The sequence below is a fragment of the Cucurbita pepo genome, chromosome LG15 (assembly GCF_002806865.2).
Source record: "Cucurbita pepo subsp. pepo cultivar mu-cu-16 chromosome LG15, ASM280686v2, whole genome shotgun sequence".
Taxonomy (NCBI): Eukaryota; Viridiplantae; Streptophyta; class Magnoliopsida; order Cucurbitales; family Cucurbitaceae; genus Cucurbita; species Cucurbita pepo.
This window is the reverse complement of record NC_036652.1, coordinates 8,662,874-8,689,237: the sequence shown is the minus strand read 5'-3', so window position 1 is coordinate 8,689,237 and position 26,364 is coordinate 8,662,874. Positions and strand designations below refer to the sequence as shown.

Here is a 26,364-nt window from a genome sequence, read left to right as displayed (position 1 = left end):
TTTCAAATGGGCCCCTTTATTAAGACAAGTTGCCGGATTTAACCCTAATGAGCATTTTAATATTATTATCATCATAGGAAAACAAATAATTAATTATGAAAATAAGAAATTAAAAAATTTGTAAAAATAAATAATGTAAAGTAATTAATAAAAAATAATGATGAAACCGGGAGGAAAAAATTGTAGCGCTACTGTGATATATGAAAAATTCTCTTAATTTAAAAAAGAATAATACAAAAGAGAACCGAAATCACTGCACTGTCTTCTTGCAGAGAGAGAGAGAGAGAGAGAGAGAGAGAGAGAGAGAGAGAGAGATCGAGCTTCCAGGAACAACCCTAGAATTCTCTCTCATCGTCCTCCGTAGTCGGAGAAGCCATCCTCGGCCTTCAGGCTACCCTCCGATTCCCATTTCTCCGTGCTAGGCTTGTATCCACGACCTCCGAAATGGTTAGTGTTTTGTTCTCTTCGGTTATTGTTAATTCAATTATTATATCCCTCCCCTCACCCCTTCACATCGTGCAAGGTTATTGTTGTTTAATTATTTTCCAGTTATTGGTCCTGTGGCTAGGATCTATGTTAACTACATTGTTTTCTCCATCTTATTTGCTAACCAGAACGCTCTGCACTCTATCTTTGTGTGATACTCACTGCACCAGGGAATTCTGTTCAAGTATTGATTCCTTGGTTGCATGAATTTCAGATTGAGATTTTATCTTCTGGTTACGATTGTGGTTTGGTTTATGGAGTAACCATCTTCTATACTATTTAAGTGGATGCTACATGATCAACTTTTTTTGTTGACATGCTCAGTCGTCTGTGTGGACTTTTATGTGTACACCAATAGACCCAATACATGTAAACATCATCCTATAATCTAACTTTTATTGTATTTGTTCTCAACAGCATAAATTAAGCAGAGGACACCGAGATAAAGTCCACCAGTTTATGGCTATAACTGGTACAAGGTACGTTAATGAGCGCTATTTTAACATTCTTTTAAGTTGATTACTAAAATTTATGGAATCAAGATCCTGTTTGTGTGCGGTTGCTTCACTTTGTCTAAGGGAAGACTAACCTTATGTACGTGAAGAGGATAATCTAAGAAATCAGTCATATCTCATAACACGGACTGGTATGGACTTAAGTATAATGTATAAACTGTAGAAGTAGACGTGGTTTCTTGCCTAAATTACTTATTTTCATCTTCTGCCGAAGAATCAAAATTCACTTTAAGTTTCATGGTATTTGAATTATCTCTCATGTTTTGACCACCAAACATTGCAAGGCTTAGTTGACACCCCCTCTGATCAAATGCTTTTAACATTATTAACGGGAGGGATTGGCTGTCATAGTTAATAAAGATAGTTATGAAGGTATTCGAAACGAGATAGAAAGTTTAATAAGTTAAGACACCTATTTTCTGATGTAGCTCTAGGGTCGGTGAAGCCTCCGTGAGTATTGGTGGAGTTGGGCTGTGAACATAATGTGAGGAGTAGAGTCTTTGATATCCGGTCATTAGGGGGAAAAATCTAATAGTTGTACTGTACACATTAAGATAGTATACACGACATAGATTTTTCTGTTTGTTTTTTAAATTGTCCCCTTCTATATCTCCTATATAATAAGCATTTTTGTGTTAATACAAACAGTCTTCCTTTTTCTTTGAAAGCTGATCTTCAGTTGATTTGAAACAAAAAGATGCAACTGTTAAAAATGAGAACCTGAATGTATTCAAGCATTTTATGAAAAATTTAAGAATACCAGAGTGAAGAAGAAAGGGGTCAGAGGGAGACTACAAAAAGATCTATCACATGTAAAGCCTCACGATCATATGTCTGATCACTCAACAAATTGATTGACAACCGTGGGAAATGTTTTGTTTTTTTCTTCATGTAATTTTTCTTTCTACGTCTAGAGAAAATGATGAAGATGGTTGACTCGTATGCTTTGTTTCACTTTTCTATGGATTTTCATGGCTAATCATTTTAGTGGTGCCCCTTTACATTTTATTCAAAAGATTTAGAAAGCTTTTCCCCATTTTTTTCTCTCCTAATGGGAACAGGCTGCTGGTACACTTTGTAAATTTATAGAAAACAGAACTAGTTCCGTTAGATAAAAATGGATAAACCTTTTTTATTTTATTATTTTCGTCAATGATAAAGAACAGAGAGTAAGACTGATAAAAATGCTTTTAGTGCTTCTGAACTCATGTTGTAGCTTTCTTTCGTATCAAGCTAAAGAAGCATGGATAATGAATTGGGGTCCATCTTATATTTTCATTGATTTTTATATTTTGTTGATCATGCAGTGAAAAGGTTGCTCATCAGGCCCTGAAGGCTAGTGATTGGCATCTTGAAGGAGCTTTTGATGTATTTTACAGTCAACCCCAAATTAAAGCGTTCACTGACTCTAGACATTTGGAAGAGCTTTATAACAGATATAAAGGTAAGCTTTGTTTTCATTTATCATTACTAGATTTCTTTTCTTTATGTAAACTTGAAACCATGCTGACAAAGTTTATGATTTTCTATGAGCATGAAAGTAACAAAGTTTGTTAATTAAAATGGTTGGCAGATCCATATGTTGATATGATATTGGCTGATGGTATCTCACTGCTCTGTAATGACCTTCAGGTAGGTGATTTATGTGCCCAACTATGTTTGGTGTAATTAATGAGTTGATGACTATGCAGTTCTATTTATTTCTACCTATTGAATTGACGTGAGATACATATTTTTGCAGGTGGATCCTCAAGATATAGTGATGGTATGCGTTAAAAAATAATTGTTGCTACACAAGGCAATCATGTGTGAATTATATTAATGCTTTATGCTATCTATCTCATTTTAGAATTATCAAGATTCTTGACATGCGTGCATTCCTTTTAGTAGGGGCTAAATTATAGACAGCTCTCCTGACAAGCTTACTCTTGTCAAGCTTCATCTTGGAGAAGATATCTGAGATAGGATATCAATATTCTCATTCTCCCTCTTATAATTTTGTAGCTTGATAGAGGCAGTCACATAAATGACTGCAAGGTCACTTTAGGTGCTTCCTTCACCCATGTTAAAAAAAGCTGAATATTTCAATTTCACATTATCGTTAACACTGTATTTGCTACACAAGGTGTGTGGTGTAGTCTAAGAATGACTGAGGAGAAATCTCCAAGAATCAAACTCTAGAATCTTTATTATGAATCAAGTTAATGAATACATGAGATGGATTCTCTAAGAACTAAAATCCAAATAGGAAACTATAAAGGAGAACTAAATTTCTAATAGGCAACCAAAAATGATTAACCATGGAATTATCCTAGATTAACCGCTAATCCTACTACATCAGAATTTTTAATAGATGTGGGATATTGTATAACGAGCACAACTCATGAAGCTTCCCTAGCAATTGAACTCAACAAGAGTTTCCTGGTTTTCCACCAGCAACCATTGTTGGCCCAAGCAGTTGCTCTGATACCATATTGGTATATCCGAAGATGACTGAGGAGAAATCTCCGAGAATCAAACTCTAGAATCTTTATTATGAATCAAGTTAATGAATACATGAGATGGATCCAAAAAGGAACTGAAAAGAATTAAACATGAAATCATCGTAGATTAACCACTAATCCTACTACATTAGTATGGATCTAGGTGATATTTTCACCTCTGAATTGCAAGAATATCAGTTTATTTTGTGCCCATCTTCTGATTGATAGGCTTATTTTTAAATATATTGTCGCAATTACCTGCAGTTGGTTGTTTCATGGCACATGAAGGCAAACACAATGTGTGAGTTTTCCAAACAGGAGTTTATAGGTGGATTACAAGCACTAGGGTAACTAATTGTTTGCTGTTATATTCTTTCGGACTAGAATATCATGTAAGGGATCAAGATTATTCTTGTCATAATATGAATGTTCAATTCATGATGGCAGGATAGATTCTCTGGAGAGGTTCCGTGAAAGGATACCATATATGAACTCTGAGTTGAAAGATGAACGTATGTATTCTTAGTTGCTTATATCATGTTGTAACTTATATTATCCTTGCTTATAATTGAAATTCTGTGTGATTTTAACTCGATGATTTGTTTATATTGATTTCATGTCTGTCCAGAAAAGTTCCGTGAGATTTACAACTTTGCATTTGGTTGGGCAAAAGAAAAGGTACTCATGCTCGGCTTGAATATTCTGTGGTGGATCTATTTACAGCTGTTTTTCTATCTTCAGTGGCACATGCGTTAGATAACAGCACAATCTCTGCCTAATACATGGACTTCTAAAGTGGGTTTACATGTTTTAGGGGCAAAAATCTTTAGCATTGGACACTGCAATTGGAATGTGGCAGTTACTATTTGCTGAAAAGCAGTGGCCCCTCGTCGACCACTGGTGTCAGTTCTTGCAGGTAATGTTTCTACTCTGTCTTTTTGAAAAACCAAATATCTGTGATGTGTGGGGGCAATGCTTCCTTGACTCAAGGAGCTTGTATATCTTATGGATGCAAAGGACAGAACGGTATATTTTATCCAATAGCTATCTATCTTGAACATTTTTATAGAATGTGCAATCGGATGGATCTGTCCTGTGCAAAAGTTAGCCAGTAGTTTCTTGTTTACTTTCTGCTGAGTAATGTGGGAAAATGGGTTTAGAATTTGATCTGCTTCAAATTCCGAAGTCCAAGATGCTTGTACTGTTTTCTAATTATACATTCTTAATAATTTTTTTTGATCTATTTGTATTTTGATCTTTCTTGATTTAGGCTCGGCATAATAAAGCTATTTCTAGGGACACATGGTCTCAACTTCTGGAGTTTGCAAGGGTAAGAATGAAATTTTAAACAGATGCCTCAAAATCCTGTTTTATTATTATTATTATTATTATTATTATTATTATTATTATTATTATTATTATTATTATTATTATTATTATTATTTATTTAAATGATCTACTTTATGAACTTTGAAAAATTAATTCCTAACTCAATCCTTTGATTCACAAACTTTTCAAATCTCTGTTTGAGTATCTAGATTTAAAAAAAACTGTTGCGAACCTCGCTGTTATTCTAGCACCTAAAATGTGCCCACTCCATTTGTTGTACATCCACCAATGAAAGTTTGCAGAGGGGTAGTTGGGGGCGGCAATGGTGAAGCACCACTGCCCCTTTGTTGGTGGTGATGTCTTGCATTTGCTGTACTAATTCCTTTCTTACTTGTCTCAATTTGTAGACTGTGGAGCCTATGCTATCAAATTACGATGCCGAAGGTGCTTGGCCATACCTCATCGATGAGTTTGTCGAATACCTGAATGAGAATGGCATAGTCCAGACTGTGCCGCCAAATGATTTGAATCAAATAAGATGATATGCTACTACCATTGGTGTTGGGATTATTTGTATTTATCCTGGTGTGATTTGAATACCCTCTGGTTGAATTCATTGGGGGGAAGAAGTAAGATACAGGAGGGGGTAGATGGCGAGTGACTGATATCCGAGTGAAAGACATTTTATTTTTTGTTGGATTTGGTATATCATCTATATATTATTGAGTGGGAAAGTGGGATTTTATGGTAATAATACTGTGAACGCACCTCTCTCTTTCCTCGTGTGTTTTTATTTCTGCGTATTCACAGTACGTATACCTTGCTCCTTGCTGCAGCAAAATTTACTGGAAGAATTTTTGTTTTGGGTTCGGTTATCTTACCTACACTGTTGCATACTTGTCCAATGCCAGTTCTTTCTTTCTTTTTTTTCCAGATCATGGGCCGCTAAGATTTACACAAGTGCTTAAGATTATATGCACAGGCTGCAATCTTTTTTAAATTTGAGGTTGGGAATCATAGGATTTGCATGTACGGTAACCTTTATGTTTGAGAATGTTCAACTTTTGAAGGAGAAAAGGTCAGGAAGCGAGATAGAGAATATGATTAGGGAGTGATAAAACTCAATTGGAGGGAAAAATCTTATTCGGAAAGGAAAATAAATGGCTTAAAGAGAGTAAAATGAAGATAGTAAGGTTATTCTAACCCCGTTATTTGATAAGGTGATGCGCTTTAACAGCGTCAATCCGAAAATTGTTTTTCATCATTATTTTCAAGGTTAAATGGAATGTTTACATTGTTCAAGACGATGAAGAACAGAGGGGGATCAAAAGACTCGACGATTTGTGATCTTCCACAAAATTCTTGTAAAGTGGCAGAAGTCTAAACCTCTCGTAATAGTCTTCACTTCTTGGCTGCCACCAACGCCATGTGCTCTATGAGGTCCAACACTCGGTTGCTGTTTGGGTGAGTGTATTATAATTGTCATATTTACCAAAACAAAAAGGGAGAAAAGCATATTTCAAGCACTCGTTTCTAATAACTTCACTATAGAACGTACCTGTATCCCCACTCGTTGTCATACCAGGAGACAAGTTTCATGAAGGAGTCGCTGAGACCTATTCCGGCCTTTGCATCAAATATACTTGACCTACAGTAAAGTTAAAATTCAATTATATTCGTGATCTATACCCTCTTTGCGAAGAATTTAGCAGTGCAGACTATAATACCTTGAGTCCCCAACAAAATCATTTGAGACAACGTCCTCATCTGTGTAACCGAGGATACCCTGAAGTGGGCCTTCTGAGGCATACCTTTAGTTGGTAATCAGGTCGACCAACAGATTAGTGATAAACAACAATTACTAATGCGTGAATCAATTCATGATTAAACTCAAAATAATGTGTGTAAGAAGGAACTAATAGTTCATTTACTTGATTGCAGCCTTGACATCTTCATAAGAAGCGCTCTTCTCTAGTTTACAAGTCAAGTCCACAACAGATACATTAGGTGTTGGAACACGAAATGCCATCCCCGTAAGTTTTCCGTTGAGCTCAGGAAGAACTTTTCCCACAGCCTGCAGTTCAAGAATCTTATTAAAAATGTTGAAATTAATAAAAGATTACTATTAGCTATTGAATTTCCTCTACCACGTAGCAATCAAAGCCTCTTATTTCAACCACTAACCTTTGCAGCACCGGTAGAACTCGGGATGATATTTTGTGCAGCTCCACGACCCCCACGCCAATCCTTCATTGAGGGGCCATCAACAGTTTTTTGAGTAGCTGAGAAAGAGAAGGAAATTATCATCCTTTGTAATTTTTTTCTTTGCCTTTTATTTTTTGTGGAGAACAGGAGGGGGAGAGAGACCTGTAGTTGCATGCACGGTGGTCATCAAACCTTCTGCGATACCAAAAACCTCATGAACCACCTGCATGTCATATCCGTAGAACTCAATTTCTTTAAATGTTAATTAATTCTATTTCATAAAATGCCTAAGCATTTGGGATTCACACACCTTCGCAAGAGGAGCGAGACAATTCGTGGTGCAACTCGCATTTGAAACAATATCCATGCTAGGCTTATATGTCTTCTCGTTAACTCCAACAACGAACATAGGTGCATCAGCTGATGGGGCTGATATGACTACTTTCCTCGCTCCACCCTACAAAGAGGTGTCAAGAAATTGGGGACCTTCAGTCTCAATATTGGATGGTATAATGATGGGGCATATATAGATGGAGCGAGGACTAGGTTCAATTAGCATGTCTATAGACCTTCAAGTGCGCCGATGCCTTGTTTGTCGTTGTGAAAACCCCAGAGGATTCAACAACAAACTCAACCCCAAACTCGCCCCAAGGAATTTCTGCTGGATCCCTATAGAAATAACCACAGATATATGCCTGGTAGTTAGAAACCATGCAAAACTTATCCAGATGTTATTTATGTCTTAAATGTTGTGGATTTCTCAGGAGTACCTTTGACTTAAAACTTTTATTTGTTTCCCATTGATTTCCAAAGTTGAATCATCCACAATGTTAATCGTGCCCTTAAAATTACCATGTGTAGAATCAAACTTGAACATGTATGCCTGCATAAAATGAAGAGTATACTACAATCATTTCTTCTCATCCAAATGCTTGAGGAACTAAGCAATTCAAGAAAGTTGAAACTGAAAGAAATATTACTCAACTACCCTCTCACGGCTATAATCATGGTCTATATTTTCAAGTGACAGGATTAAAAACTTGAGCAGAGAAAGTTCTTAGCATTAATAGCTCCTTAGACGATCTTAGGCATTGTAGATAATCCAGGTTAATCAATCTTGAGGGAGGAATAAAAGCTTATCCACAGCTAAATGAACACCAATGGATGACAAAAAATGACTAATTTTAAAAAGTTGTAATTTGAAAGGAGGTCGGATTGCCACTACCATGTACTTTGCATCAACAAAAGGGTCATTAACTGCAACTACATCAATATCATCCCTCGAGGTTGCAATCCGCAATACCAACCTTCCAATACGTCCAAAACCTGCATTAGTTAGACTGGTTCACGTTTTTATTTGGGTGGACGTTTCTTTACAAAATAAATAGCAATGTCAAGGCCACATGACCAAGGTCTACATGATATGAGAGGCCATGTTAAATGTTTGATTTTCAAGAAATAATGACAACAAAACTAACCAAGATTAATCTTCTAGTTTCTCAAACACTAATGTAGAATAATGAATGAAGTAATCCAATCTAAATTAAATATCCAGGTTGTCACTGGTAAGAAAAGTCACATCATTCGGGCAAGTAAGCTAAAATAAATAATTTGATTTCTTCAATAACGAAGAACAAAAATGAAAAGAATGATGAATAAAGTACCTCATAAGTTACAACTTTCTATCAGTAAGCACTTCCTGGAGGAGTATAATTCAATAATCTAAACAGAGATTTGCGTACTAACAAAGATCAGTTTCTGTTTAGGGAAACAAGTGTAGGGTAGCATGAACATGACCTGTGACCAATGATTTCCAACACGCATTAAGCATGTGAAATAACGGACATGAAAATCCATCTTTCAAATATGGCAGCTCCAAAGTGGAAACGAAAATAAGCAGGCTGTACTTCCAAATTTAAGTCTCTTAATCAATTGAAAGAGACCAAAAACTAAAGCAACGCCATTATGATAAAGTTTCACATGCAGATTTTCTTTTATTAAATCACTTTCTGAACTTATTTTTCCTATTCTGTACTTCCTTCCTTCCTAAGTAACTGTTGCAGAAACGCTCACAGCTGAGAAATCTACTACAAAGAGAAAAGGAAACGATATGGGATTGATAACAAGAAAGCCAATGAACAAGAAGTAATAATTATAGGAAGAGTAGTAAAAAAATCGACCAAGTCATACCATTGATTCCGATCCTTGTCTTTCCACCGCTCCTTGGTTCTTGAGAAGCAACAAATTAAAATTATTAGCATCAAGAATTTCTTTTCTATTTTATTATTGATGATATTTTTAAGGGGAAAACAAGACAGAGAAATGAAATATGAAATTTTAACACTGAACTCTGAACCGTCGGAGGCATTTCAGTGGCTGTAGCTCTAATAGGCTGAATATTCTGGGTTCTACGAAGCTGCAAGGAAAGTGAACCGCTTGGACCATGGGCACCGAAAATGCTCGATTGAAACTTCGAAGAATTCAAATTAACGTACGAGGTCTGCATAAACAAAATAAAGTCGACGGTAAGTAAGAAAACAACTGTGTCATCAGCTGATCGATACAAGGTGTGGACTGAGGAGTATGGAATGCGCTAAGCAAGTTGTAAGAAGCATATGCCGAAAACTTCTTCATGATCGAAGGCCATTTCCAACCGATTATAAACTTATAAAGAAACAAGTAAAGAACAATTTGTATTGCTGTGCTGCAACATTTGACTAAATTCCATTTTAGAACACGATGTATTAGAGAAATGATGATGATGATGATAAAGGATCAATATAAATATCGAGAAGAGGAGGACCGTAAACTGATCGGCAGAAGAGGAGGAAAGAGATGCTTGAACAATAGAAGCGGCGGGTGCAGATCTGAAGAGCGGAAGTGCGGCCATGGAAGCAGTACTTTTTGAAGATTACGGAAGGGGAGACGGGAGACGGGAGAAGGTGAAGAATGGCCAGAAAAGGCTTCGTCAGTCGTACCCAAACGCAGAATAAAAAAATAAAAAAAATTCCTGTGAGACAGTGCCTTTTCGGAGTCGGAGAAAGCTAAGCAGGAAGAAGACGGGGAGCCCCTATTTATATCTGTGAAAAATGGCTCTTTTTTTTTTAAAAAAAAAAATAGTATTTTTAGGTCTTGCTCATGATGTAAAATTATTTTTATATCCTCATTTAATAAAATAGTAATTTTTGTTTTAATCATAAAGAAAAAAAAAAAACTTTAAAAAACTTTAAAAATTAATTTAATTAATGATGTTCATCAATCACGAATTCTAACTATAAATTTACTTGGAGAATCTAATATAAATGGGACAGATAGCACATAAATAATACTAGAACTTGGAAGCGTGGGACCCAGAATCTGAACCACCCTGATTTGTCGGCTTGTGATGACGTGGCAGGATCTGACGTAAAGCATGGAGGAGTCCACGTGGGCCGTCTTTGGGCCTTGCTTTCACGATTTGGACTTCTCTTTGGGCCCCATCAAATAACCCTTTTAGCTTAAAGGAAAGTTCGAACGAACCCGCTTTCAGATTGCACGTGCCGCACGTGCTACGATGGCGTCCGTTGGGATTTTATTTTATTTTTTTGAAAAGACCAATTGAAAATTTAATTAATAAGTGAAAACAAAGCATATGCAAATGACCACGTCACTCTTTTGTTTCTCCCAAAGAGAGCAAATAAGTGATATTAATGGAAAATTTCTAAAGTTAGGCATATAATAATATTAATTTATTTTATAATTTATAAATATTTATTAAAGATAGAAACTGAATGGGATATTAAGAGATGGAGTATGGACGAATATTTTAATTTTGGCGTGAAAGTTATCAAACAATACAAGCAAAAATCGCCGGGAAGTCATTGAGTCAAGTACGCCACGTGTCGCGCCCTTTGAGAAGACTCCTTGCCACGCGCCTCTATAGAAACCAATGCTACATCATTCTTTTCCAATTCCGGCAACAATGGTCCACCTTCAATCTCATCTCCTTCAAATTCCATGCTTCCGGCTCCATAATCCTCCTCCCTAAACTTCCATTTCCACGCCTTCGGCGGCCTCCCCGATCGTTTTATTTGCTATTCTGGTAATCCTTCTATCTCTGCTGCATCCTTCGAACTTGGTTTTGATTGAAATCTGTTACGATGCATGATTATGGATGCATACACGTTTGATCTAACCGATTTGTTCTTATGGACTGCACATTCTCCGATAATGGTGGTGATTTGTTTAGGTATACAAACCTCCTAAAGGCGGATGCCTGAGGGGATGAATATTCATTTATTTTGTGGGATTTTAGATGATAGGGAGTTCTCTCGTTGGATATCTTAGAAGTTCCGTAGCTCCTCCTGCTTCACCATTTACTACGAGTCAGAAGGGTTGTGATTATTGGGAAAACTCGGACAAAAGAAGAAAGTATAGACTCCTTTGCTTTGTGGCAAGCTCTCTCACCCCATGTGTTTTTCGCTGTCTATTGAAACATAATCTTACGGCCCAGTTCACCCTTCTGGCATTCATGTTTGAATGAGCTAATTCAACAATGTTCATTTATCTTATTTCCAGCTTGAACTTATCTCTTGTGGCGGGAAAAAAAAAAAAAATAGGCGTCAGGTGGGTGTAAGATGTTGTTGTTTAATATCAACATGTAAAATCGTCGATTTTAAAGGTATAGAACGTACATCTCAATAACAAAACGCGGCCTTATAATTCATGGTTAGCTTTATCTTACAGCGTAACTAAACATCTCATGATTGATTCTTCACTGCTATTGGGCTTATTCTGCAAAGTTGAACTCTGGGGCCAAAAGTATGGTTTCACTTGAGGAGGTTCCCCATGTATGGTTGTATCTGTTTCACACTTTTCAGCATGGCGTTTAAATGAACTATGACGCACAGTTTGATAGGATCTCAACTTTTTCTTTTGTTTTCTATAATTTGTGCCGCTTATAGCCAACACGCTGCTTTGGTACTGACACACTCTGTGCTTTTGGTAATGTGGTTCTATAGACGAGGCCAAGAATGGCTATTGGATTTAAATACTGGGATGATTGTGTTGACCCCGAAGATATGGAAGCAATGTGGAATTACCCTGAAGTATGCGCTGAATGGTTAGATGCTGGGGAATCCAAAACGCAGAAGGTCCACCTCTCAAGGGATCCAGACGGACAGCCTTATTTGACTCAGACAGAGATGAAGGTCATACGCTTTCTCTTGTGTTAATGGACATGAATTTAAAGCAGCCCTTATGCCTTTAACTTGGATATTTCTATTAGAACGTGAAGGGGACATAAGCCTTCATTGTATGTAGACTGTTCAAGAACCCCTACAAGATTTTAAAAATAATTCAATCTTGTTTTAGTTTCAACTTATCCTCTGAAGAAATTTGAATATTTGCTTTCTGATTATTCAATTTCTTTTTTCATTTCTGTCATAGAAAATGAAAGTATTTATTTTCTTTAAATTTGATGGAACGGTTCTTAGACAAGGAATGTTGTGTAACCTTTAAAATTATTATCTACTTAAAATTATTGTAATATTGTGTTGTTCTCCAGGCAGTGGCAGATATCATTGTGCGGAGGCACTTTGAGTCCAATATAGATTCTGTAAGTTCTGTTTTTCCAGCCTCTTGCTTTGCGTTATCATTGTGTTCTTCATACTTAGAACTTGTAGTTGCAAGAAATAGTTGCTTTACTTAATTTGCAGATTTGTAGTAATACATCATAACTTGTGCAGGAAATGATCTGCGCCATAGCGGAACTCGAGAGTGATAGACAGCCTCTTGCTATGCGTTATCAAAAAAAAACCAAAGAGACAACATTAGGGATCATGCAATTAACACTTAAAACTGCTGGGTGGTTGGTCAGGTATGAAGATGATGGCTCACTATTTTATATATGCTACATATTTGAATATATACATTGCACAGTTCATTGAATATAATCCAATTAGGACATAGTACAGTAGTAACATTTTTGGTTTGCAGTGAATTGGGTTATCAGTCTTATGGATTAGAAGGGAACCCAGATGTCCTGAACAAGCCCTTTGTCAGTGTATATTTTGGGGCTGCTTACCTTAAATGGTTATCAAGCTTTGAGAATAAGTAAGTCACTGAACTTGCATCTCATTCATTAATTGATTGTATGTTGTCTTCTGCAGCTTCTAGTTCAGTGCATATATTTTTCCGCTATGAAGTTAATATCATTAGCCCTCTAAATATATGGTTCTGTGTATTAACAAAGCAAACTCCTTTCCAGAGAAAGAAGCGAGGAGTTTGTAGTTAGGGCCTATAAAGGTGGTACAAAGAAGGCGACTCATAAATCAACTCTACCATACTGGAAACGATATCTATCAGTAAAAGAAAGTCTTCCATCCAGGTGCTCATTTCCCATAGATGAATAAATTTTGAACTGCAGTAAGATCTATTTTTTCGTATTACAGTGGAAGCCCGTGTAAATAATCGTATGTACAATTAAAACGGTTAACTGCTTATGTGTCATAAGAAGTAGAAAGAATATATTCTTGGTACAATGCTACGACTTTTAAACTGATCATCATTACATGGGTTATGTCTAGGAAACATATCAATGAAGCCTCCACCTCTGCTACGTCCCATCCAACTGCTTCAGGGAATACAGGTAGCATTTCCTTACACGAGTCTGATGTGCCATTCATTTACTTGTGGATTTTTTCTCGATATTAACAAAGATTGCTGGAGTAAAGAACTGGCTCTTTTATCCTATCCTTCAAATACTAGCAGAAAAGGAAAAGGTCGAACAATGTAAAAAAGAAGACGATGAAGAAGTGGAAAATGGCTCCTTTTGGACTAAAAAGAAAGTACATAGAGTCCTCTTTTTTAAAACCTAATGCAAGTAATGATTACTCCATACCCTTAAATGAAGTAATTTTTACCGTTCATCACAACCAAAGATAAAGGACAACAAAAAAAAAGTAGTATCATAAATGAACAAAACATCGTGTTCATGAATCATATCACAGTAGAATCCTCCCGAGAGAAAACAATCAAATGATTAACTAAGAGAAACTAAGAAAGCAAACAACAAGAAGTTGGACTCGATAGAGACACCCTTTCATACATAATAGTGTGATTCGATTTTTGGTACCTTGTCCCTATTTGTCGTTCCTGTCATTCAACCCACCAAGAGATTTGGCTTTATTGCATATACAACTTAATTTCTTTTCACTAGAGTATAGCTATACATACATGCCTGCAGACATATATGTATTTGCATTTCATGGAAATGACAATCCCTTTTCTCCTCTCCAAGAGGGTGCAGCTATTGTTTATACATTTTGGGATTCTCGAGCGACTCCCGAGGACATGGAAGAGATGTGGAATAATCCTCATGTTCTAAAAGAGTGGAATAAGTCTGGGGAGAAAAAGGGCAATGTACGTTTTTCTCATGATTTAAAGAAAAGACTCTATGTTTCCCGAGTAGAATTGAAGGTAAAAATTAATAAGATTTTCATGCATCATAAGAATTCTCATTTTCTATTCTGGTTTACTATATATTTTTACATTCAGCCTATATTTGTAGGAGAGTTGCTTTTATTTTCTATTCAGATGTGCAGTGATCTAAAACCATTTGCAACAAATAACTCGTAGTCACATTCCTCATATCAATGCTCTTAATTCTGATCTTTAGAATTCTCTCCAGAAAGAGGAGAGACCTCGAAAGTTCTTTCACAAGCTTGCTACCATTTTATAGCTTCATACACCCAACTGCTTAACTTGTGGGAAACAAACCAACGGTGTTTTAAATTTGAAAAGGAAATCCGCATTCTAAATCCCATTGTTTTGCAGGCGGTTGCTGAGATTATTATTTCGAAACATTTCAGTACAAAAGGAGTTAAACCAGTAAGTCTACAACAGCCGTACTTTCTTTTGGAATATATCTTTCTTTATTCTTCTCTGTTTATTTGATATTTTTTCCATTTCTATAGTGTTCGTTCATGGAATGAGAATGGAAGCCGGAAAACTCAATTGTATATATAATAGTAATAATATATCCAGAAAGTAAACGAAAAATTGGATATCTCAAAATAAACTACAGCTTTAAAAAATGTCCCTATTTCAGCATGAACCTATTGAGGAAAAACCAAAGCCCTTTTCCAACAAACCCTCACTCAAAAGCTCTATAATTTAAATTGATAATAGAAGGAGCATGATCAGTGAGTAAGTTAGGAAGGGAACACCATGAAGGGCAATGAAGCTTGGCCAACTTTAAGATTTCCCCCAAACAAAAACTCGATTATAATTGTTAATACATGCTGTACCGTTGATTGTGAAAACCCATAACGGCTCTTGATTTCCAGACACATTCAACGTCTCTCACTTAAATTTTGCATGTACACCTGAAGGGCAAATTGTGTAATCAATTATTCATTTAAAGTTTTGACACTAGTTTGAACTGATATAATCATGGATTAAGAACTCTAGAAAATATTGAACTTTCACCGCATGATTTGTTGAAACAATTTTCTCCTGAACTGTATAACTCATTATTCTAAACTTCTGTTCAATTAAACATCCTTCACAAAATTATTTATTGTACATGTATTGGTGCACAGACGGTTCTTTGTGCTCTGGCAGAGGTAGTCAGCATGCGCTTTATTAATGGGGTTGGATCGCGTCCTGGAATAATGGGGATTGACTATTCAACTGCATTTTGGCTTTATATGTATGTCAATCTTGAACCAATTTAATAAAGAGTATCAGCATTTTGGCTTTATTGTATTACTGTGGACTAGTTACTACATTATTTATGTTAATCATCTGTTGGTGGGTTAGGGAATTGAGCTACAGAGCATATAGACTTGAATCTGTTGATGACTTAACCAAGCCATTTGTGTCCATGTATTTTGGTGCTGCCTACTTCGATTGGTTATCTGAATATGAAGGGAGGTAGGTTTCTTGTAGGATGAAAATCTTCACTCGAAGTATGAAAAAAAATTATCTACCGACTACCGCGTCTAACGTGGTAGTTTTGATCAGGGAACGAACTCTGCAGTTTGTTGTTCAGGCTTACATAGCCGGGCCACAAAATGTGGATCTTCAAGAAACAGGTCCTCTGTGGCTCAAATTTGAGGAAGCATTGAGTAACTACGATCACAATAAGAGGTTAGATCCTTCTGAACAACTCCTCCTATTTCATGCTTCAGTTTTCTTCTACTTTCTTGAGTAATACAGTAATGGTTATTTTACCTCAGTGGCGCTCACGGGAGCTGTTCCATCATGTAAACCAGGCATTTATCTCACCATTTGTTTTCATCCACAACTCGTCCATGAACCCTCGCGACAAGAGAAGGATGGAGGCAAGATATTCATTCCATGCACACGACAAAACTGAACACCAGTTAGCCTTTGAAGTTATTTGTTTTGTAGAGTACAGCAACATTACCAAAAAAAATCAGTTCCATAGATTCTTATTTTTTTCTTCCCCTTTGCTGCTTTCTCCTTTTTCCGAATTTTTTCTTCTCTATTCAAACTTGAACTTGTGTTGTCGTCGTCTTCTTCTTCTTCTTCTTCTTTTGTTATTAGTTTCTTTATGAGCATACTTTGAGGCTTCTCTTTAATCATTCCCAGTCTATCTATGGTGATAGCTCACTAACATTTATTTTTGCAGTTCAGAGATTCTTTTAATGTTCAAATTGAGGGCGAACCATAGCGGTGAAGTTGTTTATGATAGAGATACTAACTTATTCGTGACCACTAATACTAGACAAGATTTCCAGATATATGCCAAAAATTCATTTAAGCTATGAATGAATGCCACCAAGCTCCAATGAAAGTTCGGTTGCTTTATTTATTTTCGTTATTAACTTGAACTGTGAATATAAAAGAACACAAATGTGAAAGAATCAGAGCCAACCTCTCAAGGAATCTTCAAAATAGGAAACAATGCGGAGCCATTCATTACTCTACCAAAAGAGGAAGAATCGCATCTTCTGTATAAGGGAATACATGAATGCATGCTTTAATTTCATGCTTATTTCGGTGGCAGTATCCTTGGTTTCCTTGTTTTAGAGGTTGAGAAGGGAGGATTTTCCTTCCCTTCTACATCAATTATCACTAATTAGCCCGAACCACTCTTAGCTTTGAATGTATTTTGGGATGATTTACATTTTGGGAAAACGGTCTTCTTCCTTTGGCACCATCCTTATTTTAACAAACTTACCTTTTACGACAGAACACGGGAAACGGCGAGTCGAATGAATCTGTCACTGTACTCATTCAGCGTGGCCCTTCCTTTTTTGGGTCAAGAGAAAGAACCAAAGGAGAGCTACCCGAAAAAGGGACTTGAATTTATTGATCGAGTGCCGATCAAAAGCTAAGGAGTCGAATGAATATGAACATGAGGGAAGTGGCAACCATGAACATGAAATTTAAGCATCCACATATTGAACCAACCACAACATTCGTGAACAAAAAGGCGATAGAATACTGAATATATCAGGCAGTAGATTTCAACATTTCAAATCGATGAGAAAAAAATGATCCAATCCCATACTGTGGATCTTATACGCTCAGAGTTGAATTTGAGGCTTATTCTAATAATCTATCCTATAACTACCTCTTCTCAAAGAAAAGAGACACGCTCGAGAAACCCTCAAAGGGTTGAAAAACAACCACCTTTACTACATAACAACACAGTGAAAACGGCGAGAGAATTGAGTTCCCTCAAGCTTAAGCATCGTCCAGAGCAAGGACACCAGGAAGCGTCTTTCCTTCAAGGAGCTCTAAGCTGGCACCACCACCAGTGGAGATGTGGCTCATCTTATCCGCAAGCCCAACCTTCTCAACGGCAGCAACAGAGTCGCCTCCTCCAATTATGGTGGTAACTCCCTTCCCACTCAGCTCTGCCAATTTCCTCGCAATAGCCTGCAAAAGAAAGAGCATAAACCAAGTTACACCATTTAGAAAGACCTCATTAACTTTGCCCTTGTTAGGAGTAGGTATGGTCACCCCCTATTGCATACCTCGGTTCCAGCTGCAAACTTGTCGAACTCAAACACTCCCATAGGTCCGTTCCAAATAATGGTTTGGGTAGAGTCCAAAGCTTCACTGAAACTCTTAATAGAATCAGGTCCAATATCCAACCCCATCCACCCATCTGGGATACTTGATGCTGCCACAACCTGAAAAAGTACAGAGAAACAACTTACCCAACTATTTTCATGAATGTTGAAGCTGAATCTAGCCAAATTCGATTGAAAAAAGATAACTACGAACCTTGCTGTCAGCATCAGCAGCAAACTTATCGGCTACCACTACATCAGTTGGAAGCAAAAGAGAAACTCCTTTGGCTTTGGCCTTCTCAAGGAGCGAGGTTGCAAGGTCAAGCTTGTCTTCTTCAACAAGGGATTTGCCCACTGCGAGACCTTGTGCCTTGTAGAAGGTAAAGATCATTCCTCCACCCAGGAAAAGAAGGTTAACCTTCTCCAACAAGGATTCAATTACACCGATCTTGGATGACACCTTTGAACCACCAACAATGGCAGCAAATGGTCTCTTGGGATTAGACACAGCTCCGACCAGGTAGTCAAGTTCCTGAACCAAAAGCCCAATCAGTTACGCAACCAGGCATCTTCCCAAAATAACACCAAAATGTGATAGTGTGTTAATCAACATTCTCACACAAAAAAGAAAGGTGATAGAGCATGCAACAAACCTTCTGCATAAGGAAACCAGCAACAGAAGGTTTCAAGTACTTAGCCACACCCTCTGTGGAAGCGTGGGCCCTGTGAGCAGTTCCAAAGGCATCATTAACATAGAGATCCGCGAGGGAAGCCAACTTCTTGGCAAACTCAGGGTCGTTCTTCTCTTCCTCCTTGTAAAACCTCACGTTTTCAAGCAGCAATACACCTCCCTCAGGCAATCCAGCGACCAACTTCTCAACTTCCTCGCCAATACAATCATTAGCCATTACCACCTAATTACGGAAGGTGAAACAAAATTTCAGTAATCCGTAACTTTATCATCAAATACAAACAGAAATCCGAATATTCACACAAAATGTAGATGTCACACCGAAACTCCAAGGAGCTCAGAAAGCCTGGGAACAAGAGGTTTCAAACTGTATTTTGGTGTTACACCCTTTGGACGTCCCTGAAAAATCACAATAATCGATAACAATAATGAGCAAAGAGAATAAACAAAGTACAACAATACGGAAAATTAGAAAATAAGTCTTAAATTAATGCAGAGCATATGATCAATCACAATAGAATAGTACATAAGGTCACTATAAAGGATTAAGTGCAGGAACCAATATTTCTCCTTACACAACAGGTCGATGAGACTTCCAGTACTCGAGACTACGGATATTAAATCCACAAAACTGAATCGTGCATACCACGAATGACAATAGAAGAGTGTACATTTATCTAAATTCACTAATCAAGATGTAAGAAAACGGGAAAGAATATCGATCTTTCCTGAAAACCAAGGATCGAAACTTGGAATTCACAATCTATAACATGCAACGATTGAAGGAATCCAGAAATTAAAACTCAGGAAAGACATGCCAGATAGATAGATCTGGCGAGAAGGAGAAAGAGGGAAAGGAGATGAGGTGAAAGAGGAGATAAATGGTACCAAATGGCTGGAGAGGATGACCCTAGCACCATTGCCAAGCAAATACTTAATGGTAGGCACAGCGGCACGGATTCTGGTGTCATCGGTGATGTTGAAGTTGTCATCCAAAGGAACATTGAGATCGACCCTCACAAACACCCTCTTTCCCTTCAAATCAGCCTCCTTGAGAGTACCGACGCTCCTTTTGGTTGCCATGAGAATCGCCTGAGAGAAATCACATAGAAAACAACGAATGAAAAAAGAACCCAGGTAAGAAAAAGGCAGGGGGAGGGAGAAATACGCATGGGATGGGCGAAACTTACGAGGAATAGGATGAGAAATTAGAAAAGTGGTGTAGAGTGAGGCAAAGCGAAGTACGGAGGAAATGGGGAGGGCAGGAGGAAGGTTTTATAGAAGGAAAATGGAAAATGAAGCGGACACGTGGTGAGGAGCGAAGATCAGCGGCGGGGTATACGGGTTGGGATTTAGACCTATTTGTGGGAGTTCCATGGGGTGAAGCGAATACCGTGGGAGTGGAAGTGGTGGTCTCGTCTCTCTGTGGTCTTCCTAAAATCCCAGGGGTATTGAAACGCTTGTTTTTCTTTTTCATTTTCCTTTATTTCAGTTTATCTTCCCAGTAAAGCCTGAATTTTATGGTTACCAGCTTAATAAAATTATTACCATTATAATTCTATCAAATATTTAAACTTTAATTGATTCACATGAATAACAAAATACCATTCAAGTTCATGCCCCATCCAATCGCCCGTGATGCCTTACCTCAGCTCCCCACCGACCAAGAAAAGGTGCGCTTGGAATAATCCAGAAAAGATTCCGTGTGCACAAAAGGCAATTGAAGTGCATGGTTGAACAGAAACGGCAGAGCAACCGAAGCAAGTCAAATGCAAAGTTGTGGCCTTCGTTCATGCTCTTTTTCCTCTATGAACAAATGTGGGCACACCTCCGAGTTATTTATACATATGGTATGGTGCCAAAAGTCTTACCCTATATCCCAACCTTTGACTCAAGGGAAGGGGCACTATGACGACCGTCACCTAACAGTGTATTCAAATGTATTCAAAATCTATTTTGAAGGAAGATGTCTAAGAGACCTGTCTTGCAATACTCGTCTATGTATGACATATTAGTGTTTCGTAGAGTGACAGACCTATCTGGCACTTGTGGACATCAAACTAGTGAGGAGTCATATGCCAACGTGAATCGTTCATTTGATATTTTCCTTATGCATACTTGATTCCAAAGTTGCTTGTTGAATCTCACGACTTAGTGTAACTTTTGAAGTTATGGCAAAGGGCTCACTAACTCCTAAGACTATCTTTGAAACGTTGACTATATTATCGTTTCTACTCTTATCTGCACCTTGGCTTCGCAATCTTGTCCACTTTTCTTGGTGTGTTGGACAATGCGTCGTCATTCTCAACCATATTATGACACTTCTTTCGGTCCTTGACATGACTTGGTGAATGATAATCAGCGTGCCACCATGTCTATAACGTATTCTTTTTTTTAGTATGGTTGTGACACATTGCTCTGACGAAACTCGAAAATTAAATCCACCACCAAATTAATTCCCATCGTCTTGGGTAGTTGAGTAATATGATGAACATTTCAGGTTGGCTGCTCAAAATGCCCGATTTTCAATTTCATAACTTTGCTTTCGATATTTTCTTTTTCTTTATCCAATTGAGCCCTCCACGCAGAAGGCTTCCATTTGGGGTTGATTTGAGGGTGGATCCTCGTAAATTGCCAATTCCAAGAGTCCCCTTGTATTGCGCAAGGCTGCACTTCTGCACGGTCTCATGTCTATCCATAGTCCTCCCAAGCTCCTAATTTCACCTTCTCTTCTCCAATTCCAATCTTTCCATTGCCCATTTCCCTTCCATTTCCAGCAAAAAAATGGAATCAATAAACATTTCCATTTACACCGCCATCAGCGTCTCCTCCTTCTGCCTAGAGCTATTCGCGAATGGCAAGAATATGAAGAGGCAGTGAAGCGCAAGGACCTCGCTGAAGCTCTTAGGTTTCTCGAATCCCTTGGCAGAGAGAGCGCAATCGAACCCCCTAATGATTCGGCACTTTCTGATTCCGCCCCTTCCGCTCTCGGGAATCCGCGGTTGTCTGGCTGGGAGAGGGACTGGGAGGTACTAGACACTTGTTTGAATGCGGATGATATGAAGCTTGTTGCCAATGCTTATGGGTTTCTCAGGGATAGAGGATTTTTGCCCAATTTTGGAAAATGCAGGAACATTGGTACACCCTTTTCACTGTCTCCGCTATGTCAATTCATTTCATTAGTGTTCAAGTTTTTTCGCCATGTTTTCTGCTGGTATCAAATTGGGAATTTTTAGTTTACCTTTGGAAATGAGTTCCTGTCTGTTAGTTCGTGAAGATAGTTCTGGGTGAAAGGTATGCAAGCCGCGTGAAACAACTTAATGATCAGTGTATGTCGAGTTGCCTTGAGGCTCTATACTTTTGTAAAGTTATGGCGTAGTATAATTTATCAACGTTTAAACATTATCAACAACGAGGGCTGCCAAAATTTATCATTGTTCAACTTTATCCACCAGTTTTATGCTACTCATTGGAGCTTAATTCATACTTATGATATGACAATACCTGCAGTTTTGGAGGGTCCAAGAGATGTCACGCCCTCTGTATTGGAGTCTACAACTGGATTAGAAGGTGATTTGACAAATCTCTGCTTTCAGATGGATTTATTTTTCATATTCAACGTATCACTTAATTTTCTTTTTCTGGCCTCCTCTGCTATTCCAGTGTTCAAATTGTCTCCAAAGAAGTGGGGTCTTTCAGGCAGCTCTCGTTATGCTTTGATTGCTTGTCTTGGTGGAACATCATTCCTGCTCTCCCAGGACATAGATATAAGGCCAAACCTTTTCGCACTGTTGGGGCTAGCGTTTTTGGATTCTATCCTCCTTGGTGGTACTTGTCTAGCGCAAATCTCAAGCTGTTGGCCACCATATAGGCGTCGAATCCTTGTACATGAAGCTGGACATCTACTGACTGGTATGTTCTACTAATTTTGACTCATGCAGAACTCTGTGGTTATGTTTAATTCAAATGCTATTTACTTGGAATAGTAGTTCATGCAATTATGCAAGCACAACTCCTGAATGTTGATAAAAGTTCCTTGTACCCTATTGCAGCTTACCTCATGGGCTGCCCAATTCGTGGAGTGATTTTAGATCCGATTGTTGCTATGCAAATGGGGATACAAGGACAGGTAAACAATCCCTTCATATGCATTTCAAACTATGGTCTTGAAATGATGGTAATTGAAAATGTTTTGAATATGAAGTATCCATCCATGCACCAAGCAGGTGGCTTTGTAACTAAATGAAAATAAAATTAATTCAATATGATAAACTCAACATTACTTCATATCACGGTGTCAATTTGATAAAAAGGATAAGCAATAGGTTAGAGATTACTGTTAGACTTGGATGGCTAAATGTGAAATCTTTGATTCTGTAATGATGAGTCTTTTTATTCTGAATTCAATAGGCAGGTACCCAGTTTTGGGATGAAAAAATGGCAAGCAACCTTGCTGAAGGACGATTGGATGGTACTTCCTTTGACAGGTGATCATGTTAAATAGTTGCTCCTTTTGAAAAGGGTCACAACCATTTTTCCATTTTCCCCCTACTATAGTATTGTAAATCCGAGAAAGAGCGTAAATAGCAATATTTTGCCTTCAGCTTCCTGAGCCTTTTAAGGCCCCAAAGGCTTGGGATCTACAAAATAATGAAAGATATGAGACAGTTCTTAGCAATGTTTTATGATTTTAGTGATCATATGAGTGGACTCAATTTCATGCCTGAAACTCTGTATATCTAACTTGGCGATGCCTTGGGCATGACTGTGGTCAGGTACTGCATGGTTCTTTTTGCGGGCATTGCAGCTGAAGCTCTTGTTTACGGGGAAGCAGAGGGTGGAGAGAATGATGAAAATTTGTTTAGAAGTATCTGCGTTCTTTTGCAACCCCCATTGTCTGTTGCGCAGGTTCTCAATCTAATGCGCTTCAGTTGACATATTCTTCCAATGTGCACAGATATATTGACCTGTTTTCTGACTTCTGCTGCTATTTTCACTTTGTAGATGTCAAATCAAGCAAGATGGGCTGTTCTACAATCTTACAATCTGCTAAAGTGGCACAAACATGCACACCAAGTAGCAGTCAAAGCTTTGGAAAGTGGAAGCAGTCTCAGTGTTGTAATTAGAAGAATTGAGAATGCATTATCGACAAATAGATGAAGAGCGGAAATAACATCGCTGCATACCTGTTCGTTTTTCTTCTTTACCTCCTTGCAGGTAACATCTTTATTCATGTCTATTCTTTTCCTGAGTTCACTTTATTTTAGTTTTCTTTTCATCCTTTTCTTTGCTTTTAATTCAATTAAAGTTGCTTTGAACTTTACCAGGATGCAGGAGACAGCAATCATATAAATTTGTAAATGGTGTGATATATCAATTTGAGGGCCAGTCTTTTCCTTCATGCACTTCGGCTGCTTGTTATTTGGCTATTTCTTTCAAAGATATGTGTGTTCGGTGCCCATGTTTTGAATCTTAGGAACAAGGTGACGTTGGAAGGGTGGATGTACAGCATTAAAGAGTTGAAGCCTGACACTTGGCTCAGTTAGCCTTAACACACTTCATAAGTTGATAATTTTGAATATAATGCAGAATTTCTACTATTTGCGAGCCTCTGATTTGCCTTGGCTGTGTGTTACAGAAATGATATTTCATTTGCACCTTAGCTGTGCAGGTCAGTGTGCCTTGAGAACGGACACTTCCTTGCTCGTGAACGAAAGGGTATCTACTCGAATTATTTTTTTGAATGACCATCAAGCAGCATATTATGAAGTTTCATCTTGATCTAAACTTTTGTCCAAATCCTTCAATAAATGCATATCCATGGATTCTCTGTGCAGGAGGAACACATCTAAGTTATAACCTCATGTTGCAGCATAAGCAGGATTGACTAGAAGTCATTGGATTTAATAGTGGATTTGTTATGTAGGGAACACCAAATCCTGTTAGACGATTGACCTTTACAAAAAGGCATTTTCTTAAAATACCGACCCTCCATGTATAACATGGCGGACGATGGATTAGGTGCCAAAGCTAAAAAAAGTTGAATTAGTTGACCTAAACTTTAAACACGGTGATTGAGCTATATGTATCAAGTGACTACTTCATAATCAATACATTATGTCTCTTTTTTAAGTTGGTTTTTCAATGCATTATGAAGAACAGAATTATATTCTGCGCTGCAATCTGCCTGGCCATCCTAGCTGTTATTCTCTTGGCCTTGCTCTCGCCGGTATCCCACAGAAAACAGGCCAAGCACGACAGGAAACCTCCATGGGCGGACCTGTCCCTTTACATTCAACAGCCACATTCTAAAGCAAATTCCAGATCTAACAATATGCAGCTTGTACCAAGTCCAGATTCTGGGATTTTTGTCTTCCGACGAATGCTTACAAAGGGACTCGAGAACACTTCCCAGATCGTCGGAAACGCTCAAGGTTTCATCATTCCTAATGAACAGTTTGCTCGTTCGTCGTTCAATATCATCTATCTGAGTTTCGACACACTGGAATATTCGGGCAGCTTGAGCGTCCATGCCAAACATATAGGGCATGAGAACAGAGAAGAAATGACAGTGGTTGGGGGGACAGGGTCTTTTGCTTTTGCACAAGGGATAGCTATTTTTCTTCAGACAGAGAGGCAAGCATCTGTTACGGATACATCTTATCATTTAAAGCTTCAACTTCAATTCCCCAAATGATAATGATAATGCAAAGTAGTCCCACATGCATCTTTCTTTGATGATATTTGCAATTTTGTGTTCCCCTGGGGAAGCATCCTCCTCATTCCAGTTGTAAGAACTGACCGAGTAAGAAATTCATTGATGTTCAAATAAAGACTAATACAACTTGAGAGATGGTTTTGTTCTTTTTATCTTTTTGTTGCAAACTGCTTTTAGTTACTTAGACCATGAAGTTACTGATTTCCCAATGGCATCACAATCTTGGCTTCTTACTCACGGGGCTGTGCTCCGAGATCCCAACTTCGTCCTCTCGTGTAGATTTCGTGAGCTATACGTGACAAAATTATTAAAGAGATCGTCGTGTTAAATGTGGAATAAAAAATGTTTCATTCACCTCCCCCAACCGATGTGGGATCTCCCAACCCACCCCTTTTGGAGCCCAGCGTCCTAGCTGCCACTCGTTCCCTTTCTCCAATCAAGTGGGACCTCCTAATTCACTCCCCTTCGGGGCCCAACATCTTTACTAGCACACTATCTTGTAACCACCCCATTCGGGGCTCAACCTTCTCACTGGCACATCACCCGTTGTCTGGCTCTGACACCATTTGTAACGACCCAAAGGATTTTCCTTTCAACCTTCCCCTCAGGAATTTTAATTCGTGACTGCTAGGAAGAGTTTTCCACACCCTTATAAACAATGGTTAGTTCTCCTACCAAACCGATGTGGGATCTCACAATGATCGTCTCATCCATTAATCTTAATCTATTCTTGAAGCAGTTGTATGTACTCATGTGCATTAGTTGTTCAGAGAAGCATTTGCGAAGGGAGTAGAGGATTTAATATAGTATTTGCTTTTCTTTGAAGCTACAAGAAGGAAGTTTTTATTTTTATATTTTTTCACTACAAAAAAAAAAAAAAAAAAAAAAAAAAAAAAAAAAAAAAAAA

At 38.0% G+C, this 26,364-nt stretch overlaps 6 protein-coding genes across 8 annotated transcripts; 4 read left to right on the top strand and 2 right to left on the bottom strand.

Moving 5' to 3' along the window:
• The first annotated feature begins 263 nt into the window (after positions 1 to 263).
• On the top strand, positions 264 to 5,693 carry LOC111776311 (DCN1-like protein 2). Its single transcript, XM_023655735.1, has 11 exons — positions 264 to 447; positions 904 to 965; positions 2,309 to 2,445; positions 2,575 to 2,633; positions 2,743 to 2,766; positions 3,749 to 3,831; positions 3,932 to 3,996; positions 4,113 to 4,162; positions 4,299 to 4,400; positions 4,755 to 4,814; positions 5,221 to 5,693. The coding sequence occupies exons 1-11, from the start codon at positions 445 to 447 to the stop codon at positions 5,353 to 5,355; spliced, it is 780 nt and encodes a 259-aa protein (XP_023511503.1). The 5' UTR covers positions 264 to 444; the 3' UTR covers positions 5,356 to 5,693.
• A 300-nt stretch (positions 5,694 to 5,993) lies between these two features.
• LOC111776302 (glyceraldehyde-3-phosphate dehydrogenase GAPCP2, chloroplastic-like) lies at positions 5,994 to 10,089 on the bottom strand. The gene is made up of 13 exons (XM_023655723.1): positions 9,822 to 10,089; positions 9,368 to 9,518; positions 9,209 to 9,247; positions 8,244 to 8,344; positions 7,789 to 7,901; positions 7,588 to 7,687; positions 7,329 to 7,475; positions 7,181 to 7,241; positions 6,998 to 7,095; positions 6,745 to 6,887; positions 6,541 to 6,624; positions 6,372 to 6,461; positions 5,994 to 6,269 (listed from the first exon to the last, which is right to left on the bottom strand). The coding sequence occupies exons 1-13, from the start codon at positions 9,906 to 9,908 to the stop codon at positions 6,215 to 6,217; spliced, it is 1,269 nt and encodes a 422-aa protein (XP_023511491.1). The 5' UTR covers positions 9,909 to 10,089; the 3' UTR covers positions 5,994 to 6,214.
• A 752-nt stretch (positions 10,090 to 10,841) lies between these two features.
• Positions 10,842 to 16,642, top strand: LOC111811152. 3 transcript variants are annotated; one of them, XM_023697900.1, is made up of 13 exons: positions 10,842 to 11,099; positions 12,019 to 12,207; positions 12,564 to 12,614; positions 12,745 to 12,875; positions 12,995 to 13,111; positions 13,266 to 13,385; positions 13,585 to 13,646; positions 14,307 to 14,476; positions 14,834 to 14,887; positions 15,601 to 15,710; positions 15,821 to 15,934; positions 16,025 to 16,150; positions 16,276 to 16,642. In XM_023697900.1, the coding sequence occupies exons 2-13, from the start codon at positions 12,031 to 12,033 to the stop codon at positions 16,316 to 16,318; spliced, it is 1,275 nt and encodes a 424-aa protein (XP_023553668.1). In that variant the 5' UTR covers positions 10,842 to 11,099; positions 12,019 to 12,030; the 3' UTR covers positions 16,319 to 16,642. The 3 variants fall into 3 exon arrangements, with proteins under 3 accessions (XP_023553668.1, XP_023553667.1, XP_023553669.1); XM_023697899.1 differs by having other exon boundaries at positions 14,298 to 14,476; XM_023697901.1 differs by having other exon boundaries at positions 10,844 to 11,099; positions 14,298 to 14,476; positions 16,240 to 16,642.
• Positions 16,643 to 17,447: 805 nt separating this feature from the next.
• LOC111811554 (phosphoglycerate kinase 3, cytosolic) lies at positions 17,448 to 19,822 on the bottom strand (the record flags this gene model as incomplete). Its single annotated transcript, XM_023698458.1, is given in 6 exon segments — positions 17,448 to 17,911; positions 18,010 to 18,168; positions 18,263 to 18,580; positions 18,702 to 18,962; positions 19,061 to 19,138; positions 19,628 to 19,822. Coding segments are annotated over 6 exon segments (1,206 nt in total). The 3' UTR covers positions 17,448 to 17,716.
• Positions 19,823 to 21,286: 1,464 nt separating this feature from the next.
• LOC111776502 lies at positions 21,287 to 24,349 on the top strand. Its single transcript, XM_023655963.1, has 8 exons — positions 21,287 to 21,877; positions 22,250 to 22,309; positions 22,403 to 22,651; positions 22,792 to 22,868; positions 23,150 to 23,226; positions 23,515 to 23,647; positions 23,744 to 23,956; positions 24,067 to 24,349. Exons 1-7 carry the CDS (start codon positions 21,427 to 21,429, stop codon positions 23,897 to 23,899), a joined length of 1,203 nt encoding a protein of 400 aa, XP_023511731.1. The 5' UTR covers positions 21,287 to 21,426; the 3' UTR covers positions 23,900 to 23,956; positions 24,067 to 24,349.
• A 250-nt stretch (positions 24,350 to 24,599) lies between these two features.
• On the top strand, positions 24,600 to 25,609 carry LOC111776503. The gene has a single exon (XM_023655964.1). It carries the CDS (start codon positions 24,891 to 24,893, stop codon positions 25,434 to 25,436), a length of 546 nt encoding a protein of 181 aa, XP_023511732.1. The 5' UTR covers positions 24,600 to 24,890; the 3' UTR covers positions 25,437 to 25,609.
• Positions 25,610 to 26,364: the final 755 nt, after the last annotated feature.